The 26,661-nt window shown below is 46.9% G+C and overlaps 1 protein-coding gene across 10 annotated transcripts in view; it reads left to right on the top strand.

Annotated features, from left to right (window-relative positions):
* The window catches only part of TSC2 (TSC complex subunit 2), a 92,071-nt gene extending 65,410 nt beyond the window's left edge, over window positions 1–26,661 (top strand). For all 10 annotated transcript variants that reach the window (XM_030213656.1, XM_030213655.1, XM_030213654.1 and 7 more), the window contains 9 exons: window positions 912–1,396; window positions 1,716–1,794; window positions 7,453–7,539; window positions 13,679–13,865; window positions 15,426–15,565; window positions 16,016–16,094; window positions 16,501–16,592; window positions 16,720–16,818; window positions 25,077–26,661. In XM_030213656.1, the coding sequence (XP_030069516.1) occupies window positions 912–1,396; window positions 1,716–1,794; window positions 7,453–7,539; window positions 13,679–13,865; window positions 15,426–15,565; window positions 16,016–16,094; window positions 16,501–16,592; window positions 16,720–16,818; window positions 25,077–25,244 (1,416 nt within the window). In that variant the 3' untranslated portion in view covers window positions 25,245–26,661. The remainder of the gene's footprint in view (window positions 1–911; window positions 1,397–1,715; window positions 1,795–7,452; window positions 7,540–13,678; window positions 13,866–15,425; window positions 15,566–16,015; window positions 16,095–16,500; window positions 16,593–16,719; window positions 16,819–25,076) is intronic.

Raw genomic sequence — 26,661 nt, 5'->3', positions numbered from 1 at the left:
GAGGTGGTAATGGGGGGGGGGGGGGGGGGGGGGCACTGGACTACCAGGCAAAGGTGGCTTTTTTTTTTAATATTGGGGGAGAATAGGTGAAGGGGACGGGAAGGGAGGTCAGGGCTGAGGGCTGACTATTTCTGCCAAAAAGTCACTTTTCCAGTCACTGCCCGATCCAATCACTGCTAAGGCATGGACAGGAAGGGTGGCCTTTCACAATGAGCTGTACATTACTCTGCAGTTAACATGGCAGTAATCTGCAGTCTTATGCTTACAGCATATTGATGGGATTTTTTGGAGTCTGTTTAATGCTGTAGATTTGTTGCACCAAGCCAGCTGTACCATGTGTGTTTTTTGCATTGGCACTCGAGTAAGACTTTTGTCACCTGACCAGTGCCCCTAGTTCTCTTACTCCCCCCCCCCCCCCGAATCCCATTCTATCACATAGGGTCTGAACACGGGTATGATTATTTGCACAATCAATTCTGTATTAGTAACGTTACAGCTGATTGTTTAGGGTATATTTGTTCTAAAAAGTTAGACCCAACTATTACCAGTCAATGTGGCAAGAGACTAGTATTTGTATTCGTTTACAAAGCTTCTATAATGGTATTATGACAAGGATTCTAACTGGTTTTGGGGATTTTTGGTGGGGGTTGGAGGGAGTGTAAAGGTGGAAAGAGTAGAGAGTACGAATGCCTTGAATAGATATTCTCTGCATACTAAAGTGTTTCCTTGGCATGAGCAACTGGAAGACGCAACATCATGTCGCACAAGAGGTCCAAGATACTAGCTAACATTTTACTGAGGCTACACAGCCGAATAGCACTATGGACCTTAATGTAGATATTGGCTTATTTCAAATGTGCTGTTATTGGAGGAAATGGTTGACTGTCATTTTAATTTTTTTTTTCCTCAAGTCCTCTTCAACATCCAGTCAAGAAGACAAACATCGGGCCCCAGAGGAGTTGGAAGTGGGTGGCATTCCCATTGAGAAGTCGGGGGCAACTGAGCAGCATGTGTCCTTTCAGCATTCACAGACCTTGAGTAAATCTAGTTCCTCACCAGAGCTACTGACCCTGCAGGAGCTGCTCAGCACCACAGATAAGGAGGAACCTAGGAAACTCTATCTTGATGTGAAACCCAAGTCACAGTCTGGAATGCTTGAAGGAGAGAGGGCTGTACCTGTGTCCTCGAAGGAAGGAGAAAGCACCAGTGCTGTTACAGCCCAATCAGAATCCAGCTTCTTTTCCCAGTATCCCCATTCACCCAGTGGCTACCGGCCAAGAGGGCATACAATCTCAGACTCTGAGCCTTCCAGGAGGGGGCGGAGGATAGACCGGGACCCTTTAAGGAGCAGGACCACAGCATCTAAAGCTGAGAAAGTGCCTGGAATTGACCCAAGGTAATGACTTCTGCAAAATCAAAGCTACAGCAGTAGTTTCCCTGTACGTTTTGTCTTTCAAGACCATTGTAAAGTTCTTAACAGGGTTAGTGGTTTCTGAGAGATTAGGGTCATGCTCTCTTCCTCACTGGCAGGAAAAGCAAACGCTCCATGCCACTGGCCAATGCTGAAATATTGTCATAACAGTTTAGAAAGTTCTGAAAGTGTAGCAGTGGGGGCAGAGGAATGGATAAGTTCCGGAAACCATTTATTCTTGATTCCTGCCCTAAGAGGTATAGAACTAACCAATTTTTTCTTTTTTTTTTTTTTTTCTTTTAAGCTTTGTGTTTTTACAGCTATACCATTCCCCCTTGTTTGGAGATGAATCTAACAAGCCAATCCTTGTACCAAACAATCAGGTACATTGCTAAGCTCTTAAGACTTATTGGTGTGGAGGATGGGGGTTGAGAGCTCTGAGCTTGATATCCAGATCTGTTGTGCTAAATGTGGATGTCTTCTGTTGGGTACCCTCTTCACTGTGTAGCAGACAGAATGGAACATAGATTGCCTAGAAGCCATTTGCAGTCCTACTGTGAAATTGAGCCTCCTTCCAGATGTGGCTTTTCTTTTCCTATCTGAGCGCTGCGTGCAAATTAACTTGAGAATGTAGAATTGTGATTTGGGCAGATCTGACTGAAACATCCTTACCCCTTTGGAAAGAGTTTTTCAGGGTTACAGACGGGTGCCATGGATTTACAGGGGTTTGTTGAAGACTCTGCCCTAAGTGTGCAGAGAACAATTCCAATAACCCTCAAAGGCAGCTCATCTATCATTTATACAGCAGCAAATTCTGCTTAAAATGTCAACATTCATCTGTGAAAAAACGCCAATCAGCATTCTAATTTGTTGGCGCCCCTGAATGTAATCATTACCAAATTTTGGACCAATTTTTCTTTAATAAAGTTTTCCCGTAGCGTCCCTCCAGACCGCCTAGACAGATGGGAGACTGAGAATAATCTAGGCCAGTCTGGAGGAACTAAAGAAAAGCAAATTAGCAGGTAAGGTCTAATTTCTCCTTTTTTATATTTAAAACATTAAGCATCCATGACCAGTTAGCTTTTTCTGGTCTAATACCTAACAATTGAATTGAATAATAAGTAATGCACAAGACCAGCCCAAAACCCATGGGTTTTGCTAATCAACCAGCAGATGGAGATGTAACTTGTGAACTAACCCTATAAAAGCAGCATGCAGACTGAGCTCACCTTTTTTTTTTTTTTTTTCTGTCTCCAAAAGATGGTGACAGGTAGCCATATAGCTCGTTGACCAGTTGGAGAACCTAGCAACTAACTGAGCAGGGTGTATCCAGAAAAGCATGGTTTTGTTGTATAAAGGACCTACTCGGCGGAGTCTCTTGCAGGCAAAAGGTCAGCTGCATGATGGGCATCTTTACTTTAGGACCACAGCTCAAGAGAGCTTGAGCACTCAGACTTCTCCATCAGTGTTCCGTCACCACCGGAAATGGTGTAAAGACCTGGCTTGTTTCAGCCTCACAGCCTTGTTGGCTTTGTAGAGAGCATTTTGAGCAGGAATGGTAGCAGGGGGGCCCTGGCAGCTGCTGCGTGAATTCAGGACATTGCAGCTCAGGGGGTGGGGGCATTCTGATCATCTGAGGATCCTCTACAATTCTGCAGCAACCATGTACTGAGTTGCTTTCAGCTTTGGAGAGGGAGTTAAGTGCCCTCCATTATGCAAAGCCATGTTTCCCTCACAGAAGTGACAGGAACAGTGGCCATTTCTAGCAGCATCTCCCCAGCCTTCCTCTGCTACTGCACCTTCATTCGATCTTCTTGGACATCAATTATAGGACTTTTTCAGCTTTAAGGGAAATCTTTGGGGAAAATGAATCACCTGCTCCCAAGGGCTATGAAAGCTCCTCAGAGTTTGTCCTATTCAGGGGTATTAGTACCTTATTGACGCCCAGGATTAATATTGAGGGTAGGACAGCAAAACAGTCCCGGTTATTGCCTCAGAATGATTGAGAATCCCATTCAGTATCTCGATCCAGTAATTGGACCAAGGGGGGGGGGGGGGGGGGGGAAAGCTTTGAGTCAAGAGGAACTTTCTTTGTGGAACTGCTTAAGGATGGGGAACTCCTGTAGGTGAAAGATGACATATTTGTAGTTTGCTGCTTCCACAGAGGAATTGTATGCGATTATTATTTGGTCTCTGGAGACTGATTTTGTAGTTCCCTGTTCAAGAGTATCCCATGGCGAGAGATCTAAAATCTTCCAAGATGGGAAAGCCTTCCTAGAATCTTCTGTGCATCAGGTCTTCAAGAATCTGATCTTGGCAGATTGGGACGCTCCTGAAGTTAGAGCCATGGATAAGCTTGTACCCCTTGCTACCGCAGGAAGAAAGTTGAAATGGCCCAAGGTGGATGCCTTGGTGACAGTTAGTTAGTAAAAAGCACCATTCAAGTAAAGGGCAGCTCAGTGCTTAAGGGCATATAGGATAGGAAGTTGGAGACCTTGCTGAAGCAGTCAATTAAGGTCTCTGCCCTGGGCCTCCAGGCTGTAATCTGTAGCCTATATATCTGGTGCTTTTCTTTGTTAGACACGTAAGCTGTAGAGGAAGATGAGGTCTCAGTAGAATCTGCCCGGCTGGAGGTGGGTATGACTTGTCAGATGACTTGTGTCATCCGACTAGGAAGCCAGCTAAAAAGTGGTAGCTGTTTCTGTTGTGTCTCCATTATGGCTGCGAACTTTCAGCCAACACAGCTTCCAAGGCCCACTTTAGCAAATTTAATTTGTCAGGTGAATAAACTGGAGAAGTTAGTAAGATTTGGATGATTCCAAACTGCATTCCCCCATGCTTCTCCATTAGCTCCAATTTTGGGGAGATGAAGCTGTATCGGCCAGGCGCTCTGGGTTCTTTCAGCATTCCCATTTTTACTCACTCAAGCCCTCCTTTCAGGATGACATAAAAGGAAGATCTTGGAGAGCTGGGGTTCCAGAGCTTCCATCCATCAAAAAGATGGCTTTGGTGATCATTCCTCAACCTTCGCAAGTAGGCATATGTCCCAGTTTTTCACAGAATGGACCCAGGTCACGTCTGATCAATGGCTGTTGTACCTGTTTGACATCCCAACTGGAGTTTACTCACCCTCTTGCAGATTTCATCTTTGTTTCTCCTTGTCAAGCTCCATTCAAATTGGCAGCAGTTCAGCCTGTTCTTTTCAGAAGTTACTGAAAGCTTTTCTTTAGAAAAATCGTATCCATGGATAATATGCAGTTTGACATGTAATGATTGAACGTGGAATCGGTTATCTTAATGGAGAAAAAAGCATGTTAGAAAAACCTATATTCCTTAGCGTCCCTCCGGCCCGGACCAGGATTGGACTGATGGGTTGTGCACGCCTACCTGCAGGTGGAGACTGAGAAAAAACTGTGACTCTAGAGAGCCAATAAGAGCCCTGGTCATGTGACCTTAGCCCCAGTATTTTCTGTCTCCCAGCAGGTAGGAAGCGAGGCCTTTAGTCTCTCTCTTTCTCTTTTGGAGGTTAATAATAACAATGCTACTTCTTCTTCTGTGCCTAGGAATTCTCTGTTAGACGCTGGTCAGATAGAGATTTCTTTTCCTTAAAGCATGTTACAAAAACCTATATTTTCATTTGTATCCCACATTTTCCCAACTTTTTGCAGGCTCAGTATGGGTTAAATAGTACCGTAAATGGCGTTAGCCGGTTCCGATATGAACAAATACAAGGTGATATAATGTTAGAATAAAGTTCATGTATGGTAAATACATTAGGGCAACTTAGAGAGGGAGAGGAACAGTTTTGATATGTCCATTTCAGTCTTTGGTTACGTTATGTCGCAGGTATCCAGGTTTTTTATGTTGGGTCGGTGGGGTATGCTTTTCTGAACAGGTTTGTTTTTAGTGCTTTTCGGAAATTTAGGTGGTCGAGTGTGTAGTTTTTACTACTTTTTGGCAGCGCGTTCCATAGTTGTGCGCTTAAGTGGATTTGTATTGAGTCCTTTGGTGCTTGGGTAGTGGAGGTTTTAGGTATGATCATGCTGATTTTGTGGTGTTTTTGGTTGGCAGGTCGATGAGGTCTGTATCTGTACACAGCTACTACTGTCATAGGCCTCCAGGCTTACTTGACATCATCAAATTAAATGTACAATAGACTTTGAAATATGAAAGTAGATTCATCATTAGGGAATCCTTTTACAAAGGCATAGTATCGTTTTTAGCGTGCGCTAAACAATAGATGCCCATATAGTCCTATCAAGTCAACAACGGCACCCTTATCTTTTTCATATAGTGAAGGGAGCATTCAATTACTCATATACGCTCTACTTCTCTGTTTATCTCTAATGTATCCAGGTCTATATAATCAGACAGTCATAAAAGGATCATCAGGTCAACGTATCCACCTCTTAAATGGCTAATATATTTCTTCATGAGCCAAGCATTTTCATAGAGGGGAACCGTAATCCTCATTAATCCCAATCATATTTTTTATATTTTTAAACTTAAGTGCAATTTTAATCTATCGACTGCCTTCATAAATGTTTCTCAACTTGTTCTTAGTCACAGTTCATTCCATTCCGTATATATCAAACTTGTTCAAAAGATAATGCTTAGCTTTTCAGCTTTCTCAGATATATTCCATAATGTGTGGTGGAGACTGTAAAATCACCGACACAGATCCTTGTTTTGCAGTATTGCTGTTTCAAGGTAGTCTCCCGTAATAGTTCAAGCATTTAGCACATACTAAACGCTACTGCACCTTTGTATAAGGACCCTAAACATGGACAAGCATTCCGATGATTAGATGGAGTGAATGCAAATTCATCAGTATACATAAAGAAGGAAGCACAGGATTTTCAAAACTCTTCACCAAATGAAGAAAAACAAGCAGCAAATAGATACTTACAGGTGCAAATAAGTGTTAATTCCAAGAACCGTAAGGATTAGCAATTAGTTGCCCAAAAATTTCTATGCAGAACAAGGTGGTACGTCTCACCCTTTGGAAACTTTGCAGACAGTATAACATTGCTGTACAGAAAAAGCACCAAGCTCAAGACCCAGAGGATAATCACTTGAGATTCCCAATCCAACCAGTAAGAAGCTGGATGCAAGGAAACAAACATGGTGGTGAAAGAGAAAAAGAAGAACTGTATTTAGTAATTTTTGTGGTCTCTGTTTTGACTGGAGGGAAGGTTTCTTAAATACCTAAAAATTCAGAGGCAGACTGGAGTATATAGAAAGATATCACTCCCTCTTTAAAGATGATGAGGGAATATGGTTGAGGCCTAGGCTTGAGAAGCTCAGCCAGCAGGGTGTGGTTCAGCCAGAGCCCAAAGTTGGGGAAAGGCAGGGAGCCCCAGAGCAGGAAGAAGCAGACCTCTTAGAATACGGTTACAAAGCATAAGAAACAAAAGGGTAGCCGTGAAGTAGGAAAAGCTTTCAGCTTTCTAATAGACGGCACATCAAAGAAATGTGAAACTTATCTTAAATTGTGTGCAAACTGATTCTTCTGAGGTCTGGTAGTTACCAGACCCTCTTGTTTTTGTCATTGAATGCCAAGCTACTTCTGAACTAACAGCTTGTCAGAGGAACAGGTTCCTGTATTTTATTTTTCCCTTTTGAACCACAAAATTAAAATAGTGTTCACGTTTTTAAAACCGTGATGTGCCCATTCATGCTATCAGAGAGACCAAGAAAAATGGATTTCAAGCACACCAGGATAAGTTGCCTATATGCATTACATCTTATAAACTCCTCCAGAAAGAAGCTTCTCCTATGGTTAGTATTAGCAGTAAATTTTGAGACTTAAGGTCATACTCCACATACCCTGGCTTGAGATTCCATCCTGTTATGGTATGTATAAAACTGACCCATTTGAAGTAATTGCCCTTGTGAATGAAGATATTGCTGCTGTATAAATGAATAGCCACTTTTGAGGGGTCTCTTTTTTTATATAGTTGGCTTTTGTATTTGGGCTGTTTGGATTTCTGTTGGACTTTGAAATGTTTTTCTTCCCTCCCCTCCCCCCACCCCCATAGACCTTTGATAGGGCTGTGAAGCTGCTGGATCAGATTCCTTCTTATGATACTCACAAGATTGGAGTAGTGTATGTTGGGGAAGGACAGGTAAGGGACCATGTGTTCACGCTAACTTCAGCATAAATCTGATTCTGCTTTGATTCCTTTTTATCCCATAGATCAGTCCAGAAACTTATGTCCATTGACCAACAGATGGAGACAGAGAATTAAAGTAGTCCCTGGTATAGAAGATGCACTATTCAGTCCATATCACTTTACTACCTTATTGCATCTGCGGAATGTGGAAACCCCTCATAGAATTAGACACACTACCCTACTTAAGCCCTTGAGAGAGGTGTGGAAATTTATAGGTACATTTTTAGGTGGAGACTCAAGAATAACGGAGCTACTAAGTATTAGAGGAAATCCGGTCTTCAAACCAGGAATGGAGAATAAAACTTTTGATGAATGGGAAAAGTTAGGTATGAAAACCCTGGCAGACGCATTAGGGGAGAATGGGGATATTAAACCATTACCGCAGTTGCTTCATCAAGAGGAGCCAGGCTGGCATGATACTTACGCATATTATCAACTTAAACATTACATACAAAAATTAAATAAAGAAACACTTAAACTTCAGTTAGGTAATAAAATTATTAACTTTTTTGAGGAAATTACAGAAAATGCCCCTTATATATCACAACTATATCAGAGATTGTGGAGCCTAACTCCTGAGAAGGAGATGACCCTGCTGAGACAGAAATGGGAAAAAGGTATAGGGAGGGACTTGCAATCCTGGGATATAGTAGCACAAATCAAAAGCATTCCATACCTGATAGGGGGAACTGATTATAGAGAATGTGCATTTAGAATGATACACAGGGCATATTTTACTCAGGTTCAACTGTATAAATCAGGGGGTATTGAAACAGCTCTTTGTTTAAAATGTAATAACGTTGAGAACTCCATTTATCACGCGATGTGGAACTGTGGATTAATACGATATTGGAGATAAATAACTACTTATCTTACAGGTGTGTTATGTAGTAGAGTAGCTATGAATCCATTGCAACTAATATTAGATATGAAGGAGGTACAACCGAGTTTAAATGCAGATAAACTATTGCTACGGCGCAAATTATGTCTGATAGCAAGGAAATGTATTATGCAACACTGGACTATGCATAACCCGCCAAATTTCTGGCACTGGCGTAGTCAAGTACACCAATTGTTGGTCTGGGAAGCAAAAGAGGCTAAAGGAAATGATAAAAGGAAAACGCGATTTCTTAAAATCTGGGGCTGCTACTTGGAAAAGATGACACAGAAAGGGCGGAGTCTGATTATTAATACTTTATGAACGGAATCTATGTGATACCAGAAACGTTTGGAAATTAATGTGGGTTACAGGGGAGAGTAAGAAGAATGGGAGGGCGGGGGGGGGGTATGGGAAGGGGAACTAGTAGATATAAGGATGGAAGAATGAAACATAATAACATTATGGAAGATAATAGTTGATTTTATTGTATTACTACAGGATAAATGAGATGGACAATATCTGTTTATGTTAAACACTGGCAATAATACAGTGTTATGTTGATTTCTTTAATAATAAAATTGTTGAAACATAAAGTAGTCCCTGGTGATTCGCCCCTTTAAGGATAATAGTACATCTTTGGAACCTTCAGTATTCTATCTCCAGCGGATGAACTTCCTCTGTGGTGATGGCTCCTGTCTGTTTCCAAACTGTGTCAGTTGAGCTTGGGGATTTTCTTCTTTTGAGGTCTATGCAACACTTGCTGCTTGAGCTGGGGTGACACCTGGTGGTGCTGGGTCCGTTCCCCCTCCTGCTTTCAGCAGATTCCCTTCAGGTAATTGCCTCAAGTTCTGGTTCACAAGCCCTTGTGTCTTTACCCTCAGCTGGCTGTGCTGGAGGATGTGGAGGCTTCAGCCATGTCTGGCAGGCGGAAAGCTATGTCTTTCCAGCTTGACTTTACTTTTCACTAAGGTAGAATTGCTTTTTTGCACCTTGGGGCTTTTCTTTCCCTTATTTTGCCTTCTCTTCTATGGAGTTTTGGGGTCTTCGATTTGACGCTTAGTCATCTAATTTTGTCACTCAGACGGGAAATCTTATTGGTGGTGGCCATTAACACTTTTCTTTTAGTGCCTCTGATGCTTTAAGTGGTGTCAGCTCCGCTATCTGACTTGTTTTGTTTTTCAAAACAGCTGAAACACAAAAACCCTTGCAGGACTGTTTCCTGAACCTCCCTTGCAGGTTCCTTAATTTGATTTAACCAATCTGGACAATCTGAATTTATTCACCTCTGGTATCTTATTTTCATTTCATTCCTGCAATGGTGGGAGATACTGTTGGACCCTTTTAGTCCATTCCCAGTGTCTTCTCCAAGGTGGTCTGGTGAATATATTTGCGATTTTTTGTTGTTGTTGTTGTTATTTCTACAGTCGTTGCAAGAAGCTGGTCTGCTTGCTTTGAATACAGAGGTATTTGCATACATCTGTAGTCACGAACAGGGCTGCAGTCCTGCTACTTGATTTGGAGTTTACTGTTTGACCCCGATGTAGACTCTCGTGCGTCAAAATACGGCCCGTGTCGGGTCTCTTATTTATCAAAGACTGTTGGATTTATATCTCCAGTGGTGATTCGTCTTTGGCCAGCCTCTACTTTTTCCTGCTGGTGAATACCAGATCACTTCAGGGAAAAGTTCCTCTGGTTACTCTTTTATAGAGGATCATAGCTTGGGTTTCCTTGGTATTTCTTAAACATGGCTTAAGAAGGGGAGACCTTCTCCCTTTTGTATGAAGCCTGTCCTAGCTTTTCCAGTGTATCAGACTCAAATAGGTAAACATAGAGGTGGTATTGTGTTTATCTATTGTACTGTTTGCTGTGAATTCTCTCTCTACCTCCTCTTCAACATCCCGAGGCACTACTTTTCAGAGTTTTTGTTTTGTTTTTTTCTCTTCCCATTAACGTTTTCCTTATTGAGAAGGATACCAGTTTCTAATCTCCCACTTTTCTCCAAGATTTTAGAAAAAGGTGCTCCTTAGCATCCAAAATGGACCATTCCAGAACATATGGGTTATATCTGTTGATGGAGACAGAACAAGAGCTGTAATCTTTGTCCGTGCAGCCTGAGCTCTTCACTATTTTGTCTTCAGCAGATGGTGGTAATGTAGAAGCAAATGTGAAGGGAAGTGGGTCAATGACTCGAGAGACCAGGACAACAAACAAAATTCAAGAAGGGAGTTGGTAATAACACTGGTGGTCTAGAAGCCAAACTGACCTTCACTGGCTGTGTAAACAAATGAAACTCCGAAAGGGAGTTGGTAATAACACTGGTCTTAAGAGTCAAAAATAATGCGCGCAGGAACAATTTGAGACTTTTGAATTTTCCGAAATCACCATTGATAAATCCTACAGATATGCTTAAGAAATACTGTACTGAGGTATTGGGGATTCCAGTGGAGGGGTTCCCCCCATAACGAGAACCCAATACATAGCCGGTAGATCTGCTCAATTAAATGAACAACCTCAAACAGCTCCTGGCACTATATTAAATTTAACAGAATTCTTGGAGAACTCTCTCGAACTGATATCTGAAAGAACTACATTGTTGGTAACTTTTGCCCTAGAGTTTGACCGAAACAATATTCTTCGGTTATATTTTCGACATATTAACGATTCTTTCATGGGACAAAAGATTCAAGTGTTCCCAGATTTAGCAAGGGTCACACAGAAGAGGAGAAAAGAATTTCTTTTGTATAAATCTAGGGTGTTAAAATTAGGAGGCACATTGGTGCTGAGATTTCCTTGTAAATGTTGTATTTCAATTGATCTGGTGAACTGTCTTCTTTACTCCCAAGAAGTTATTGGAGTTTATTGAATCAAGGGAAAAGGCTGTTCCTACCGAGGAGGCACTCCCTTAGTTTAAATATGCTGAATATCGGCTGTGTACATTTGTTGCTCCCATCTGTTAGTAAATTGTTAATTTATTATAATTTTCCATTTGAACTATTTCTTAGTATCTTGACCAAATAATTGTGGACAAATTATATAATTTCTTTTCCTTATTTTTGAATGATATAAAGTATTATGTCATACATTTTATTATATTTCTGATATTTCAATGCATTTATGTTTGATATAAATGTCAAAACTTATAAATAAAGAATTTAAAAAAAAAAAAAAGTCAAATAATTGGCTGGCAAGTCCTATTTTGCTTCCAGCTGCACTTGAGCACTTGGGGCCTCCTTCCACAATTCCCACCTGGGATGTATTTGTTTGGGGGCTCCCACCAGCAAAAATGTCAAGGTGCGATCGGGAGCAAAGAAGTCCACGGTGAAGCTGAAGTAGCTGCCTGGAAAGCCCAAGTACGCCACCAACCTGTCCACGTTCAGATTGAAGGCTCTGCAATGGTACACCCACACTTTAATAGCCTTTCAGCCTGGGAATGGTAGTTCCAGTTTCCAGGGACAAATGAGGAGCCAAAAGGTATTCAATTTACTTCGTGGTTCCAGGAAGAATTTTTTTTTTTTTTTTTTTTGTCCCATTCTAGACCTTGGAGTGAATCGCTTCTTGAAAGTTCCTCTTTTCAAGATAGAAACTCTGAGATATGTCATTGCACCAGTAAGGCCTGGTGACTTCTGGCATCTTGGATCTCGGAAGCATACCTTCATGTTCCAGTGCATTTATTTTGTTATATGTAATTCCTAATAACTGTCGGCCTCTTATTTCAATTGATGTAACTTGCCTTGAGTCGTATTTTAAGAGTTGGTGAGAGAAGTCCTTGATAACATACTAGTTTGAGCTGATTCAGTTCAGGAAAGCAAAGAAATAACAATGTGGGTTCTTGGTCTTTTGCACTCCCTAGGTCGGTTAATAAAATCAGGAAAAGTGCAAGCTTGTGTCTTCGTCATTCTGCTTAGGTATACCTCTACACTTGTCTAATATGCCTATGCTTGCTGCTTTAAGAATGTAAGAATTCCCATTTTGGGTTAGAACAAAGGTCTGTCTCGGGTGGATCCTACTTCTATCCCTCTGCCTGTCGGCGTACCTCAGGGTTCTGTTCTTGGTCCCCTCCTCTTTTCTATCTACACTTCTTCCCTTGGTTCATTAATCTCATCCCATGGCTTTTCCTACCATCTCTATGCTGATGACTCCCAAATCTACCTTTCTACCCCTGATATCTCACCTTGCATCCAAACCAAAGTTTCAGCGTGCTTGTCTGACATTGCTGTCTGGATGTCTCAATGCCACCTGAAATTAAACATGACCAAAACCGAGCTTCTCATTTTTCCCCCCGTTTTCTATTTGTTGATGGCTCTCTCATTCTCCCTGTCTCCTCAGCTCAAAACCTTGGGGTCTTTGACTCGTCTCTCTCCTTCTCTACTCATATCCAGCAGATCGCCAAGACCTGTCGTTTCTTTCTTTACAACATCTGTAAAATCTGCCTGGCTAATGGTGGTTGGCGGTTTCTTACTGGAATTTGTCTAAACCCTTCCTCAAACTTTGCTGCTACAGCATGTGGTCAAGGCATCAAACCCAGCAATATTCCACAGCTTGGTTGTGAGGAGTGAAAAAACAAACCCTTTTAACATCAATGCAAAAATATATACTCCATTAAACTACCAACCAGCAGATCAAAACTTAGTTATTCCATATTTACCTGTTTAATCTAGGAAAGCTGTTCCTTCTACTGTCTTTCTGGTTGCTCTTCTCTATTTCTGTTATCTCTTGTTGAAAATATATTTATTGAGCAAATAAAAAGCATGTAAACTACAAAGTGAGTCTGGTACATATTTTGACAACCCCCCCCCCCCCCCCCCCCAACCTCCCTGATGAAGCATCAGAAATGCACACAATACTCAACATGTAATTTCATCATGATATTCTAGGTATTTTCCTTTATTCTTTTCCAAAAGTCTTAACATCTATTTGGTGTTTGACCACAGTTGTACATGTACTGAAGATTGAACAAATTGTCTATATATGGGTTAAAATTATTTAAAAGCCTATTGATTATTGAAAACACTTTTTTTTTTGGCTTGGTAAAGGAAGTAGAAATATTGCAAGCATGTGGTTTAAAAAAGGAAAAAAAAAAACAGACAATGTAGTGTTGACCTGTTGGTTTGTGATTTGATGTCAGGTTGCTATAATTGAACTTTGATTCTCACATGCTGCACTTCCAGTTGGGATCTGGCAAGCCAGTGATTCTTTCCTTTTCACCCACAGGCTACGAACGAGCGGGCCATTCTGTCCAATGAGCATGGCTCATACAGGTACACTGAGTTCCTCACTGGTTTAGGGAAGCTCATTGAGCTACGGGAAACCCAGCCTGATAAGATTTTCCTTGGAGGTCTGGATGAGTTTGGTGAAGATGGTCAGTTTACCTACTGCTGGCATGATGACATAATGCAAGGTATCTCTCTTCTTCCCCCCCCCCCCCCCCATTCTGTTACATTTTAAACAGACTTTGAAGAATGTGTCCAAAAAAAAAAAATTAGATATTGCAAAATACAAATGTCTGAGTTTTAGATTTTCTACATTTGATAGAATAACATTTTCTTGAAATTCATTAAATGAGCTTGTAGTTTTGCTTTCTGGTTCATTTAATAGTCTTGGGATTAACTCCAGAATACATGTTCCAACTTATTGATTTACCAACTAGACATTCTGAGGTTTGTCAGATCTTACATGTTTGCATTACCCTCACTCTAAGAAGATTGTGTAAAATATTTGCAGCAGGTTTTTCATATTGAGCCACCTATTGTGGAACTCATTGAATCATAATCGGCTCAGAAAGATGTTAAAACTATTTGGTAAATTTGTGATATCGGTACTTGCTATAGGCAAGTGTACGCTGCTTTAAGTGAATTCCTTCAAAAAGCCAGTAAATAAATTTAATAATAAAAGCATTGCCAATGGCAGTTTGTTGGACAATTAACTCCCCCCCTCCCCCACTGACAATGTAATCCTCAGGTATGCCTAGTTCTATTGATTTGTAAACCACATTGAACTTCTTGGAGGCTATTGTGGGTTAGAAATATACTACTACTACTATTTAGCATTTCTATAGCGCTACAAGGCGTACGCAGCGCTGCACAAACATAGAACAAAGACAGTCCCTGCTCAAAGAGCTTACAATCTAATAGACAAAAAATAAAAGTAAGCAAATCAATGAATGTGTACAGGAAGGGTAGGTGGTTATGAGTCGAAAGCAATGTTAGAGGTGGGCTTTCAGTCTAGATTTAAAGGTGGCCAAAGATGGGCTTTTAACCCAGGCCTGTTTACTGAAGCAGGGACAGAGTTGCATCAAGGTGCTTCAGTTTCTCGTCCCGCTGCACCTAAGAGATCTCATTTAGACCTCCAGGCGTAGGCAGATGAGGAGGCTCTCTCCTTCAACTGATGTAGCTTTGGTCTATTCAGAGGAGGGAGATGATTCGAAAGTACTGAGTTTATTTCATAAAGAGAAGCTCTTATTTCTGAGGCACTGGCAGCTCTTTCCATTGAGGAGTCTTGTGCTTCAGCATTAGGAGTTCCATCTTTGTCGATCAGGGGGCTTAGAGGTCCTTCTAAGGCCTTCCTGATGCATCCAGACATTCACCTAAATACAGCAGAATGGGACTGAGTGGAAAGAGCCATGGCTCGCATACGGAGGAGAAAAATTGCAGCTTCCTAGAGTGGATTCCATGGTCTTGTTTTTCTAAGACTCTTGTCCCTTGTAGGAATAATTTGTATGCCTTTTATGGTTGCATGATCAAACTTAGTACATGTAATGTGTGCATGATAACATGTAACATCTTAACAAGAAGTTCTTATGGTCCAGCATTCTTTTTATGCATTTTCCATATGTTTATTTTGATAGGAGTTCCTTTTTCACAGCTGCACAACTGTGCATGATCACGGGAGTAATGTGCTAAGTGTGATTTGAGAAGTGCTTCTCTGGCTTCAGCTTTTTTTTTGCCTGCTCTTTCTGCAGCGATCTTCCACATCACAACGCTGATGCCGAACAATGACGTAGATCCAGGTCGCAGCAACAAGAAGAGACACGTGGGCAATAATTTTGTGAATGTGATTTACAATGACTCCGGGGAGTACTTCAAGCTGGGAACGATCAGGGTATGGCTCTTGCTACTTCTGGTATGATCAGCCTCTTGTAAGGACCCTCTGTAGCCCTAGAAATCTGGGCAGTATATTGAGGTTCTAAGGTTATAAAAACTCTTGTTGAAATATGTTAAACCTTTTGCAGTATATCTACGCAGTTATCGTAAAGAAGACGGGGGGGGGGGGGGGGGAATAGAGGGGGCAGGAAAGAGGAAGAGCAGAGTGGGGTACTGGGAAGTTTAGGTGAGGAACCAAAGGTCTCTGATGTTTGATTGATATACCGCTTTAGTTAGGAAAGCAACACTCACTCAAGAGGGAGAGGAGAAACCAATCATTCTTTGTCACCGCTCCAGGTAGACAGCTGTGTCTTAGTGGTTTTGAGCAGTCTTTGAATCTTTCACATTTTAAGCTTGTTTCATATTGTATGTGGATGTGTCCAATTTATTGTGTTGTATCCTTCTCCAGGGTCAATTCAATTTTGTGCATGTGGTCATCAAGCCTCTAGATTATGAAAGTAACCTGGTAACCTTACAGTGTCGTAAAGGTAAGATTCATTCCCCCCCCCCCCCTACTTTTAATTTCTGCAAGTCTCCTGGGTGGGATATGGGAAGACTTCTGCCACTACCCTTTGAGGTGTCCTAGGCCAGTGTTTCCCAAGTCAGTCCTGGACTTACCCCCTTGCTAGTCTGGTTTTCAGGATATTCAGTGAATATGCACAAGACTGGAGATCCTGAAAATCTGACTGGCAAAAGAGTACTCCAGGGCTGAGATGGCAAACTGTAGCCTAGGCATTTACAGGATGCTGGAGAATTGCAACAGCTTAACGTTGTGCATTGTAATTAGGTTCAGTATTTTCCTATCCGAGGGACCTGAAAGATTGCGGGTGGGGGAATTGACACATTCTGAAGCGTCAGATTAGAATTTAAAATGTTCTCATTTCTTTTCTCTAGATATGGAAGGACTTGTGGATACCAGTGTTGCCAAAATTGTCTCTGATAAAAACCTACCTTTCCTTGCTCGTCAGATGGCATTGCACTCAAACGTAAGCACTGCCAGGGCTCTGGCCACCAAGCTTCAGTCTTGAACGCTTCAAAGTTCAGTGTTTGCAGAAAGTGTCTCACCAAGTGTATATAACAAATGGTGTCCTTTTTTTTTGTTTTCCCTTTCAGATGGCATCACAGGTTCATCACAGCAGATCTAATCCCACTGACATTTACCCATCCAAGTGGATTGCTAGGTTGCGCCATATCAAGAAACTTCGACCCAGGGTATGGTTTCATTAATTGTTGAAATTGTGGAAGAAGGGGGCAGACCAGCTGCAGAATCTTCTCATAAGATGTCGGTGTTGCTTTTCTGGTGAGGGTGTGGTAGACTGCAACAAGGGATACATAGAAATGTCTCTGAAGACACAATTACCCTGTGTGGCCACACTGACTACTGCCTGCAGTACTTGGGTTTGTATCATGGTGCGTGGAGGAAATGCAGGTTTCTTCTGTACTATTATCCTGGCAGCAGTGCTCTGCACCAATATGCAGTAAAGTGTTGAATAGAGCCAACCAGGTTTGATGGAGCCGGTGGTGGGAGGCAGGGCAGACTTATACGGTCTGTGCCAGAGCCGGTGGTGGGAGGCGGGGCTGGTGGTTGGCAGACTTGTACAGTCTGTGCCAGAGCCGGTGGTTGGGAGGCGGGGCTGGTGGTTGGGAGGCGGGGCTAGTGCTGGGCAGACTTATACGGTCTGTGCCGGAGCTGGTGGTTGGGAGGCGGGGATAGTGCTGGGCAGACTTGTATGGTCTGTGCCAGAGCCAGTGGTGGGAGGCGGGGCTGGTGGTTGGGAGACGGGGCTAGTGCTGGGCAGACTTATACGGTCTGTGCCAGAGCCGGTGGTGGGAGGCGGGGCTAGTGTTGGGCAGACTTATACGGTCTGTGCCAGAGCCGGTGGTGGGAGGCGGGGCTGGTGGTTGGGAGGCGGGGATAGTGCTGGGCAGACTTGTACGGTCTGTGCCAGAGCCAGTGGTGGGAGGCGGGGCTGGTGGTTGGGAGGCGGGGCTAGTGCTGGGCAGACTTATACGGTCTGTGCCAGAGCCGGTGGTGGGAGGCGGGGCTAGTGTTGGGCAGACTTATACGGTCTGTGCCAGAGCCGGTGGTGGGAGGCGGGGCTGGTGGTTGGCAGACTTGTACAGTCTGTGCCAGAGCCGGTGGTTGGGAGGCGGGGATAGTGCTGGGCAGACTTGTACGGTCTGTGCCAGAGCCAGTGGTGGGAGGCGGGGCTGGTGGTTGGGAGGCGGGGCTAGTGCTGGGCAGACTTATACGGTCTGTGCCAGAGCCGGTGGTGGGAGGCGGGGCTAGTGTTGGGCAGACTTATACGGTCTGTGCCAGAGCCGGTGGTGGGAGGCGGGGCTGGTGGTTGGCAGACTTGTACAGTCTGTGCCAGAGCCGGTGGTTGGGAGGCGGGGATAGTGCTGGGCAGACTTGTACGGTCTGTGCCAGAGCCAGTGGTGGGAGGCGGGGCTGGTGGTTGGGAGGCAGGGCTAGTGCTGGGCAGATTTATACGGTCTGTGCCAGAGCCGGTGGTGGGAGGCGGGGATAGTGCTGGGCAGACTTGTACACTCTGTGCCAGAGCCGGTGGTGGGAGGCGGGGATAGTGCTGGGCAGACTTGTACAGTCTGTGCCAGAGCCGGTGGTTGGGAGGCGGGGATAGTGCTGGGCAGACTTGTACGGTCTGTGCCAGAGCCAGTGGTGGGAGGCGGGGCTGGTGGTTGGGAGGCGGGGCTAGTGCTGGGCAGACTTATACGGTCTGTGCCAGAGCCGGTGGTGGGAGGCGGGGCTAGTGTTGGGCAGACTTATACGGTCTGTGCCAGAGCCGGTGGTGGGAGGCGGGGCTGGTGGTTGGGAGGCAGGGCTAGTGCTGGGTAGATTTATACGGTCTGTGCCAGAGCCGGTGGTGGGAGGCAGGGATAGTGCTGGGCAGACTTATACGGTCTGTGCCAGAGCCGGTGGTGGGAGGCAGGGCTGCCCTGCCTCCCACCACCGGCTCTGCCACCTAATTTCTGTTATGCTCCTGAGGATCCATTCCTTCTGAACAGGATTCCTTTGTTTATCCCACACGTTTGAATATACAGTTGCTCAGTTTTATAAAAATCGTTCTTTGTGTATAGAGAAGCTTTCTAGACTTACCCTTTTACAGCCTGGAGTGTACAGAATAGCTGCATGATTTGACTCTCCTTGGCTTTAACAGTCCGGAGTATCTTGAGTGTACTTTTACTAAAGTTAAATGCATGGCCTATTTTATACCTATGAGGCCACGTGGCAGTTAACACATGCTAAGCTTTAATAAAAGGAGCCCTAAATGCTTTGAGTCGCTTGACAAGTTTCCTGGTTTTGTGTTTAGTACTTCTTTATTTCTCCGAGGACAAGCAGGCTGCTTGTTCTCACGACTGGGTGACGTCCGCGGCAGCCCCCACCAACCGGAAATAAGCTTCGCGGGACGGTCGACACGCAGGGCACGCCCACCGCGCATGCGCGGCCGTCTTCCCGCCCGTGCGCGACCGCTCCCGCCAGTTACTTTTTTTCCGCGACTGAGAGAGTTGTGTTTTCCCCTCTCTCTCGTTTCAGCCGCCGGATTTTTTCGACCGCGTTTACGCGGATCGTCGCTTTTGGCCTGTTCGGCCTCTTCTTCTTCTTTTTCTCTTTTAAAAAAAAAAAAAAAAAAAAAAAAGAATTTTGCGCGGACGCCTCGTTGCGGCCTAGTGGCCGCTCGGTCGGTTTCAGTTTTCGTGGTGTGATTTTAGCCACCATTGCCGACTTTGACTTCGCCGACGCGATTTTTCCGTCGATGTCCTCGAAGGTCCCGAGTGGATTTAAAAAGTGTGGTCGCTGCGGCCGGCCGATCTCGCAGACCGACACCCACGCTTGGTGCCTCCAGTGCCTCGGGCCGGAGCACAATCTCAAGTCGTGCGTTTTGTGTCTCGGTCTCCGGAAACGGACTCAGGTTGCGAGGCAAGTTCTGCGGGACCGTCTTTTTGGAACTTGCGCCGGCCCCTCGACGTCGACCTCGACGGCATCGGTATCGAAGACCGGTTCTTCGGTACCGGTATCGATGCCCGAGACATCGGCACCGATGGCAGCGACCCCAGGAGAACAGGTCCCGTCGGCCCGCCGGTCCGCCGGCGAGAGTGGGGTAGAGAGACCGCGTGGGCAGTCGGCCCCCGGTCACTCCCTCAACTCGTGAGCCACGGGACCGAACCCTGTCGGACCCGGTACCCCGAGACCGAGGGGGATCGACCTCCTCCTCCTCCATGCCCTCCGGCACCGGTGACGTGCACCGGAAAAAAGACAAGAAGCGCCGTCACCGGGAGCCCTCGGTGCACCCTGAAGAGGAGTCGACGCCGAAGCGTCATCGCAGAGAGGAGAGATCTCCGTCGGTGGTGGAGGTACCGACGCGTCGGGGTTCCGGCACCTCGGTGCCGTCTCCTGGCCCCCAGCAGCTTCCGGCACCGACACCCTTACCGGCCCCACCGCCTTTCCCGGCAGCGGGCCTGGACGAGTGCCTCAGAGCCATCCTTCCGGGGATCCTGGAAGGGCTGATGCGCCAGGCTGTGCCGGCGCCGGGGGTGCTTGCGCCCTCGGCGCCGATGACTGTGGCGCCGGCGAGCTCTAGCCCGGCGCCGGGGCAGTCGACACCGCCGCCGCTTGCGGTGCCGGTCTCGACAGCCACGCAGGTGGAGTCCCCGTCGACGTCGATGGAGGGAGCTCCGTCCCCGCTGGCGCGGGAGTCCACCGCTCGACGACACCGAGACCTCGGTGCCTCGACGTCGAGCCGGGCCCGGTACCGGACGCAGCTACATGAGCTCATGTCCGATACCGAGGATGAGGACTCGTGGGGGGAAGAGGAGGACCCGAGATATTTCTCCTCAGAGGAGTCTACGGGCCTTCCCTCGGACCCCACGCCGTCACCGGAGAGGAAGCTCTCACCTCCTGAGAGTCTCTCCTTTGCCTCCTTTGTGCGGGATATGTCTATAAGCATTCCCTTTCCCGTGGTCTCTGTGGAAGAGCCGAGGGCCGAGATGCTCGAGGTCCTCGACTATCCATCACCACCTAGAGAGTCCTCCACGGTACCGCTGCACAATGTCCTGAAGGAGACGCTGCTCCGGAACTGGGTGCGACCACTAACTAATCCCACCATTCCCAAGAAAGCAGAGTCCCAGTACAGGATCCACTCTGACCCAGAGCTCATGCGGCCCCAGTTGCCCCATGACTCAGCGGTCGTGGATTCTGCTCTCAAGAGGGCACGGAGTTCGAGGGATACCGCCTCGGCGCCCCCGGGGCGGGAGTCTCGCACTCTGGACTCATTTGGGAGGAAGGCCTACCAATCCTCCATGCTCGTGACCCGCATCCAATCTTACCTGCTCTATATGAGCATTCACATGCGGACCAATGTGCAACAGCTGGCGGACCTGGTCGATAAGCTCCCGCCGGAGCAGTCCAGGCCTTATCAGGAGGTGGTCAGGCAGCTGAAGGCGTGCAGAAAGTTCCTGTCCAGGGGGATTTTTGACACCTGTGACGTGGCATCTCGCGCTGCGGCCCAAGGTATAGTGATGCGCAGGCTCTCATGGCTGCGTGCCTCTGACCTGGACAACCGCACCCAGCAGAGACTGGCTGACGTCCCTTGCCGGGGGGATAACATTTTCGGTGAGAAGGTCGAGCAGATGGTGGACCAACTGCATCAGCGGGAAACCGCTCTCGACAAGCTCTCCCACCGGGCGCCTTCAGCACCCGCCCCCACGGGTGGGCGTTTTTCCCGGGCACGGCAGGCTGCACCCTATTCTTTTGCAAAGCGTAGGTACAACCAGCCGGCCCGAAGGCCTCGCCAGGCACAGGGACAGCCCCAGCGCGCTCGTTCTCGTCAACAGCGTGCGCCTAAGCAGCCCCCTGCGCCTCCACAGCAAAAGCCGGGGACGGGCTTTTGACTGGATCCACGGGAACATAGCCGCCCTACAAGTGTCCGTACCGGACGATCTGCCGGTCGGAGGGAGGTTAAAATTTTTTCACCAAAGGTGGCCTCTCATAACCTCCGACCAGTGGGTTCTCCAAATAGTGCGGTGCGGATACGCCCTGAATTTGGCCTCCCTGCCTCCAAATTGTCCTTCGGGAGCTCAGTCTTTCAGCTCCCTTCACAAGCAGGTACTTGCAGAGGAACTCTCCGCCCTTCTCAGCGCCAATGCGGTCGAGCCCGTACCACCCGGGCAGGAAGGGCAGGGATTCTATTCCAGGTACTTCCTTGTGGAAAAGAAAACAGGGGGGATGCGTCCCATCCTAGACCTGAGAGGCCTGAACAAATTCCTGGTCAAAGAAAAGTTCAGGATGCTTTCCTTGGGCACCCTTCTGCCAATGATTCAGAAAAACGATTGGCTATGTTCCCTGGATTTAAAGGACGCATACACTCACATCCCGATACTGCCAGCTCACAGACAGTATCTCAGATTCCGCCTGGGCGCACGGCACTTTCAGTATTGTGTGCTGCCCTTTGGGCTCGCCTCTGCCCCACGAGTGTTTACAAAGTGCCTCGTGGTGGTGGCGGCGTATCTACGCAAGCTGGGAGTGCACGTGTTCCCATATCTCGACGATTGGCTGGTCAAGAGCACCTCGGAGGCAGGAGCCCTCCGGTCCATGCAGTGCACTATTCAACTTCTGGAGCTGCTGGGGTTTGTGATAAATTACCCAAAGTCCCATCTCCAGCCTACTCAGTCTCTGGAATTCATAGGAGCGCTGCTGAATACCCAGACGGCTCAGGCCTACCTTCCCGAAGCGAGGGCTACCAATCTCTTGGCCCTGGCTTCGCAGACCAGAGCGTCTCAGCAGGTCACAGCTCGGCAGATGTTGAGACTTCTGGGTCATATGGCCTCCACAGTTCATGTGACTCCCATGGCTCGTCTTCACATGAGATCTGCTCAATGGACCCTAGCTTCCCAGTGGTTTCAAGCCACCGGGAATCTAGAAGATGTCATCCGCCTCTCCACCAGTTGCCGCACTTCACTGCTCTGGTGGACCATCCGGACCAATTTGACCCTGGGACGTCCATTCCAAATTCCGCAGCCCACGAAAGTGCTGACGACGGATGCATCTCGCCTGGGGTGGGGAGCCCATGTCGATGGGCTCCACACTCAGGGTCTGTGGTCCCTCCAGGAAAAGGATCTGCAGATCAACCTCCTGGAGCTCCGAGCGATCTGGAACGCACTGAAGGCTTTCAGAGATCGGCTGTCCTGTCAAATTATCCAAATTCGGACAGACAATCAGGTTGCAATGTATTACGTCAACAAGCAGGGGGGCACCGGATCTCGCCCCCTGTGCCAGGAGGCCGTCGGGATGTGGCGTTGGGCGTGTCGGTTCGGCATGCTCCTCCAAGCCACGTACCTGGCAGGCGTAAACAACAGTCTGGCCGACAGACTGAGCAGAGTCATGCAACCGCACGAGTGGTCGCTCCATGCCAGAGTGGTACGCAAGATCTTCCGAGCGTGGGGCACCCCCTCGGTGGACCTTTTCGCCTCTCAGACCAACCACAAGCTGCCTCTGTTCTGTTCCAGACTTCAGGCACACGGCAGGCTAGCGTCGGATGCCTTTCTCCTCCATTGGGGGACCGGCCTCCTGTATGCTTATCCTCCCATACCTTTGGTGGGGAAGACCTTACTGAAGCTCAAGCAAGACCGCGGCACCATGATTCTGATCGCGCCCTTTTGGCCCCGCCAGATCTGGTTCCCTCTTCTTCTGGAGTTGTCCTCCGAAGAACCGTGGAGATTGGAGTGTTTTCCGACTCTCATTTCGCAGAACGACGGAGCGTTGCTGCACCCCAACCTCCAGTCTCTGGCTCTCACGGCCTGGATGTTGAGGGCGTAGACTTCACTGCGTTGGGTCTGTCTGAGGGTGTCTCCCGGGTCTTGCTTGCCTCTAGGAAGGATTCCACTAAAAAGAGTTACTTTTTCAAGTGGAGGAGGTTTGTCGTGTGGTGTGAGAGCATGGCCCTAGAACCTCGTTCTTGCCCTGCACAGAACCTGCTTGAATACCTTCTGCACTTATCAGAGTCTGGCCTCAAGACCAACTCAGTAAGGAATCACCTTAGTGCGATCAGTGCTTACCATTATCGTGTGGAAGGAAAAGCCATCTCTGGAGAGCCTTTAGTCGTTCGATTCATGAGAGGCTTGCTTTTGTCAAAGCCCCCTATCAAGCCTCCTGTTGTGTCATGGGATCTCAACGTCGTCCTCACCCAGCTGATGAAACCTCCTTTTGAGCCACTGAATACCTGCCATCTGAAGTACTTGACCTGGAAGGTCATTTTCTTGGTGGCAGTTACTTCAGCTCGTAGGGTCAGTGAGCTTCAAGCCCTAGTAGCTCATGCTCCATATACCAAATTTCATCACAACAGAGTAGTGCTCCGCACCCACCCAAAGTTCCTGCCGAAGGTGGTGTCGGAGTTCCATCTTAACCAGTCAATTGTCTTGCCAACATTCTTCCCCAGGCCGCATACCCGCCCTGCTGAACGTCAGTTGCACACATTGGACTGCAAGAGAGCATTGGCCTTCTACTTGGAGCGGACACAGCCCCACAGACAGTCCGCCCAATTGTTTGTTTCTTTCGACCCTAACAGGCTAGGGGTCGCTGTCGGGAAACGCACCATCTCCAATTGGCTAGCAGATTGCATTTCCTTCACTTACGCCCAGGCTGGGCTGACTCTTGAGGGTCATGTCACGGCTCATAGTGTTAGAGCCATGGCAGCGTCAGTGGCCCACTTGAAGTCAGCCACTATTGAAGAGATTTGCAAGGCTGCGACGTGGTCATCTGTCCACACATTCACATCACATTACTGCCTCCAGCAGGATACCCGACGCGACAGTCGGTTCGGGCAGTCGGTGCTGCAGAATCTGTTTGGGGTGTAAATCCAACTCCACCCTCCAGGACCCGAATTTATTCTGGTCAGGCTGCACTCTCAGTTAGTTGTTCTTCGTAGGTCAATTTCTGTTGTTTCCTCGCCGTTGCGAGGTTCAATTGACCTGGGTTCTTGTTTTGAGTGAGCCTGAGAGCTAGGGATACCCCAGTCGTGAGAACAAGCAGCCTGCTTGTCCTCGGAGAAAGGGTATGATACATACCTGTAGCAGTTGTTCTCCGAGGACAGCAGGCTGATTGTTCTCACCTTCCCTCCCTCCTCCCCTTTGGAGTTGTGTATTTCATATTTTTTGCTAGTCATTCAACTGGCGGGAGCGGTCGCGCACGGGCGGGAAGACGGCCGCGCATGCGCGGTGGGCGTGCCCTGCGTGTCGACCGTCCCGCGAAGCTTATTTCCGGTTGGTGGGGGCTGCCGCGGACGTCACCCAGTCGTGAGAACAATCAGCCTGCTGTCCTCGGAGAACAACTGCTACAGGTATGTATCATACCCTATTTTGTACAGAGTGCAGCCATCTCTGGGATGGGTTGAAAGCTCCAAATATCTTGTATTTATAATCTGGATCTAAGAATAATCTATTTTTTTTTCTCCCAGATACACGAAGAACTGCAAGAGCAAAATTCTATGTTCCCGTACAACCTTCACCCTGTACTTCCAAGCAAACCACCTCAGCAGGGACAGCAGGCATCCAGCACCACCTTTGAAACAGGACAGCGGACTCGGCTGGTCTCCTCAGTGGACGACTTTACAGAGTTTGTATAACGTGCACTCACCTGTTCCGAGACTTTTTGCTGGTGCAGACTTCAGGAATGTGAAGCGGACACAGAGGTTATGGCTGTCGACCTGATGTTACCGATCCTCCGTTTCCCTTGTCCATGATGTTGGATGGAAGGACTTCACTTGCTGCTTAACTCATGTAGCCAGTCCACTGCGGTTACTACCCTGAATCCAGCCACATCTCAGGGTTCTCTTTAGTGGCTGTATAGTGGACTCTTTATGGACAGGCAGAAGGACTGTGCACGTGTTGCCTGGTCTTGTAAAACTGTATAGTGACTGCCTTCTCTGGATCTGTGCAGTCAGTAACCTCATATCTGCTGATAGCGGCTTCCATTTGCAGTCTGGGAGAATCCAGAATAGAGAGTACTCTTGAATTTTTGGCTTTGGCCTAAGTAGTAACATTTTTAACTGTGTTGAAACTTTACTATCACTGAAACATTAAGACTAAGATTTGAATCTAGAATTCCCTGGGAATGTGAATGTGACCCATTGCAGCTTTCTCTGGCCCCAGATAATTCAGGGCACGGTTTAGCCCCCTGTCTGTTATGCCTCTGGGTTTGAAATATCCGAGGGAAATGAGGAGGGCCCTTTCCTCTCCTCTGACGGAGGCAGTTGGCTTGTGCTGCAGGGTTTTTACAGGTGTCTAGTTGAGCACACTGCCTGCAATTTACAGAGGGCCTTTGTAGTGGAACATGTTAACCAGCAGTTTTCCTGCTTTGAGCCTTTACCAGGTGTGTCACTGCTCCCCCCCCCCCCCCCCCCCCCCTCCATTTGGTAAAGCAGTTTTTTGGTCTCCTGCTTCACAGCTCAGAGATCTGGCTTTTCTTTATACTTTTTCTTGTAAGAGTTGGCTAGTTCTAGCTCTGACAGAACCACACCAACTGTATGATATCATTCAGGGGCTAGATTGGCTGTGCCTGGAGGGTGGGGGGGTCAGTGGGAAGGCAGTCCTCCCAGCAGTACCTACCTGCTCTCACTGTCTGGGCTGCATAACTAGTCCTCAGTGTGTCCCTGGAAAATCGAGACTGTTTGTAGTACAAACAGTAGACAGTTGGTGAAAAGTCCTAATAACTGAGAGCATTTGTAAAAGTTTCTCAGAGCAACATTTAGACTCCTAGGACAGGCCTTGCAAGATCTCCCCCTCCCCTTCCATCTCCATGCTGGCAACTGCCGACTGGTGTCAAAGCCCAGAGATCCTTAGTATAGTGGGAGGAATGACTTCCTGAACAGGCTATGATCAAAATTTCATGTCTGTTATTAGTCACTTACTTCCACAGTACCCTGCTGGTAAAAATCCCACCTGTTTGGAGGATAATCCTGCACCTGACAGCCTGAAAACTCCTTTAACTTAATACTTGCACTTTTTCTATGGTTATAAATAAAATAAAGTGTGTCAATCTGG

Source organism: Microcaecilia unicolor, chromosome 8 (assembly GCF_901765095.1).
Source record: "Microcaecilia unicolor chromosome 8, aMicUni1.1, whole genome shotgun sequence".
Lineage (NCBI taxonomy): Eukaryota > Metazoa > Chordata > Amphibia > Gymnophiona > Siphonopidae > Microcaecilia > Microcaecilia unicolor.
Note: the sequence above shows the minus strand (reverse complement) of the source record. Positions and strands in the feature narration are given on the sequence as shown.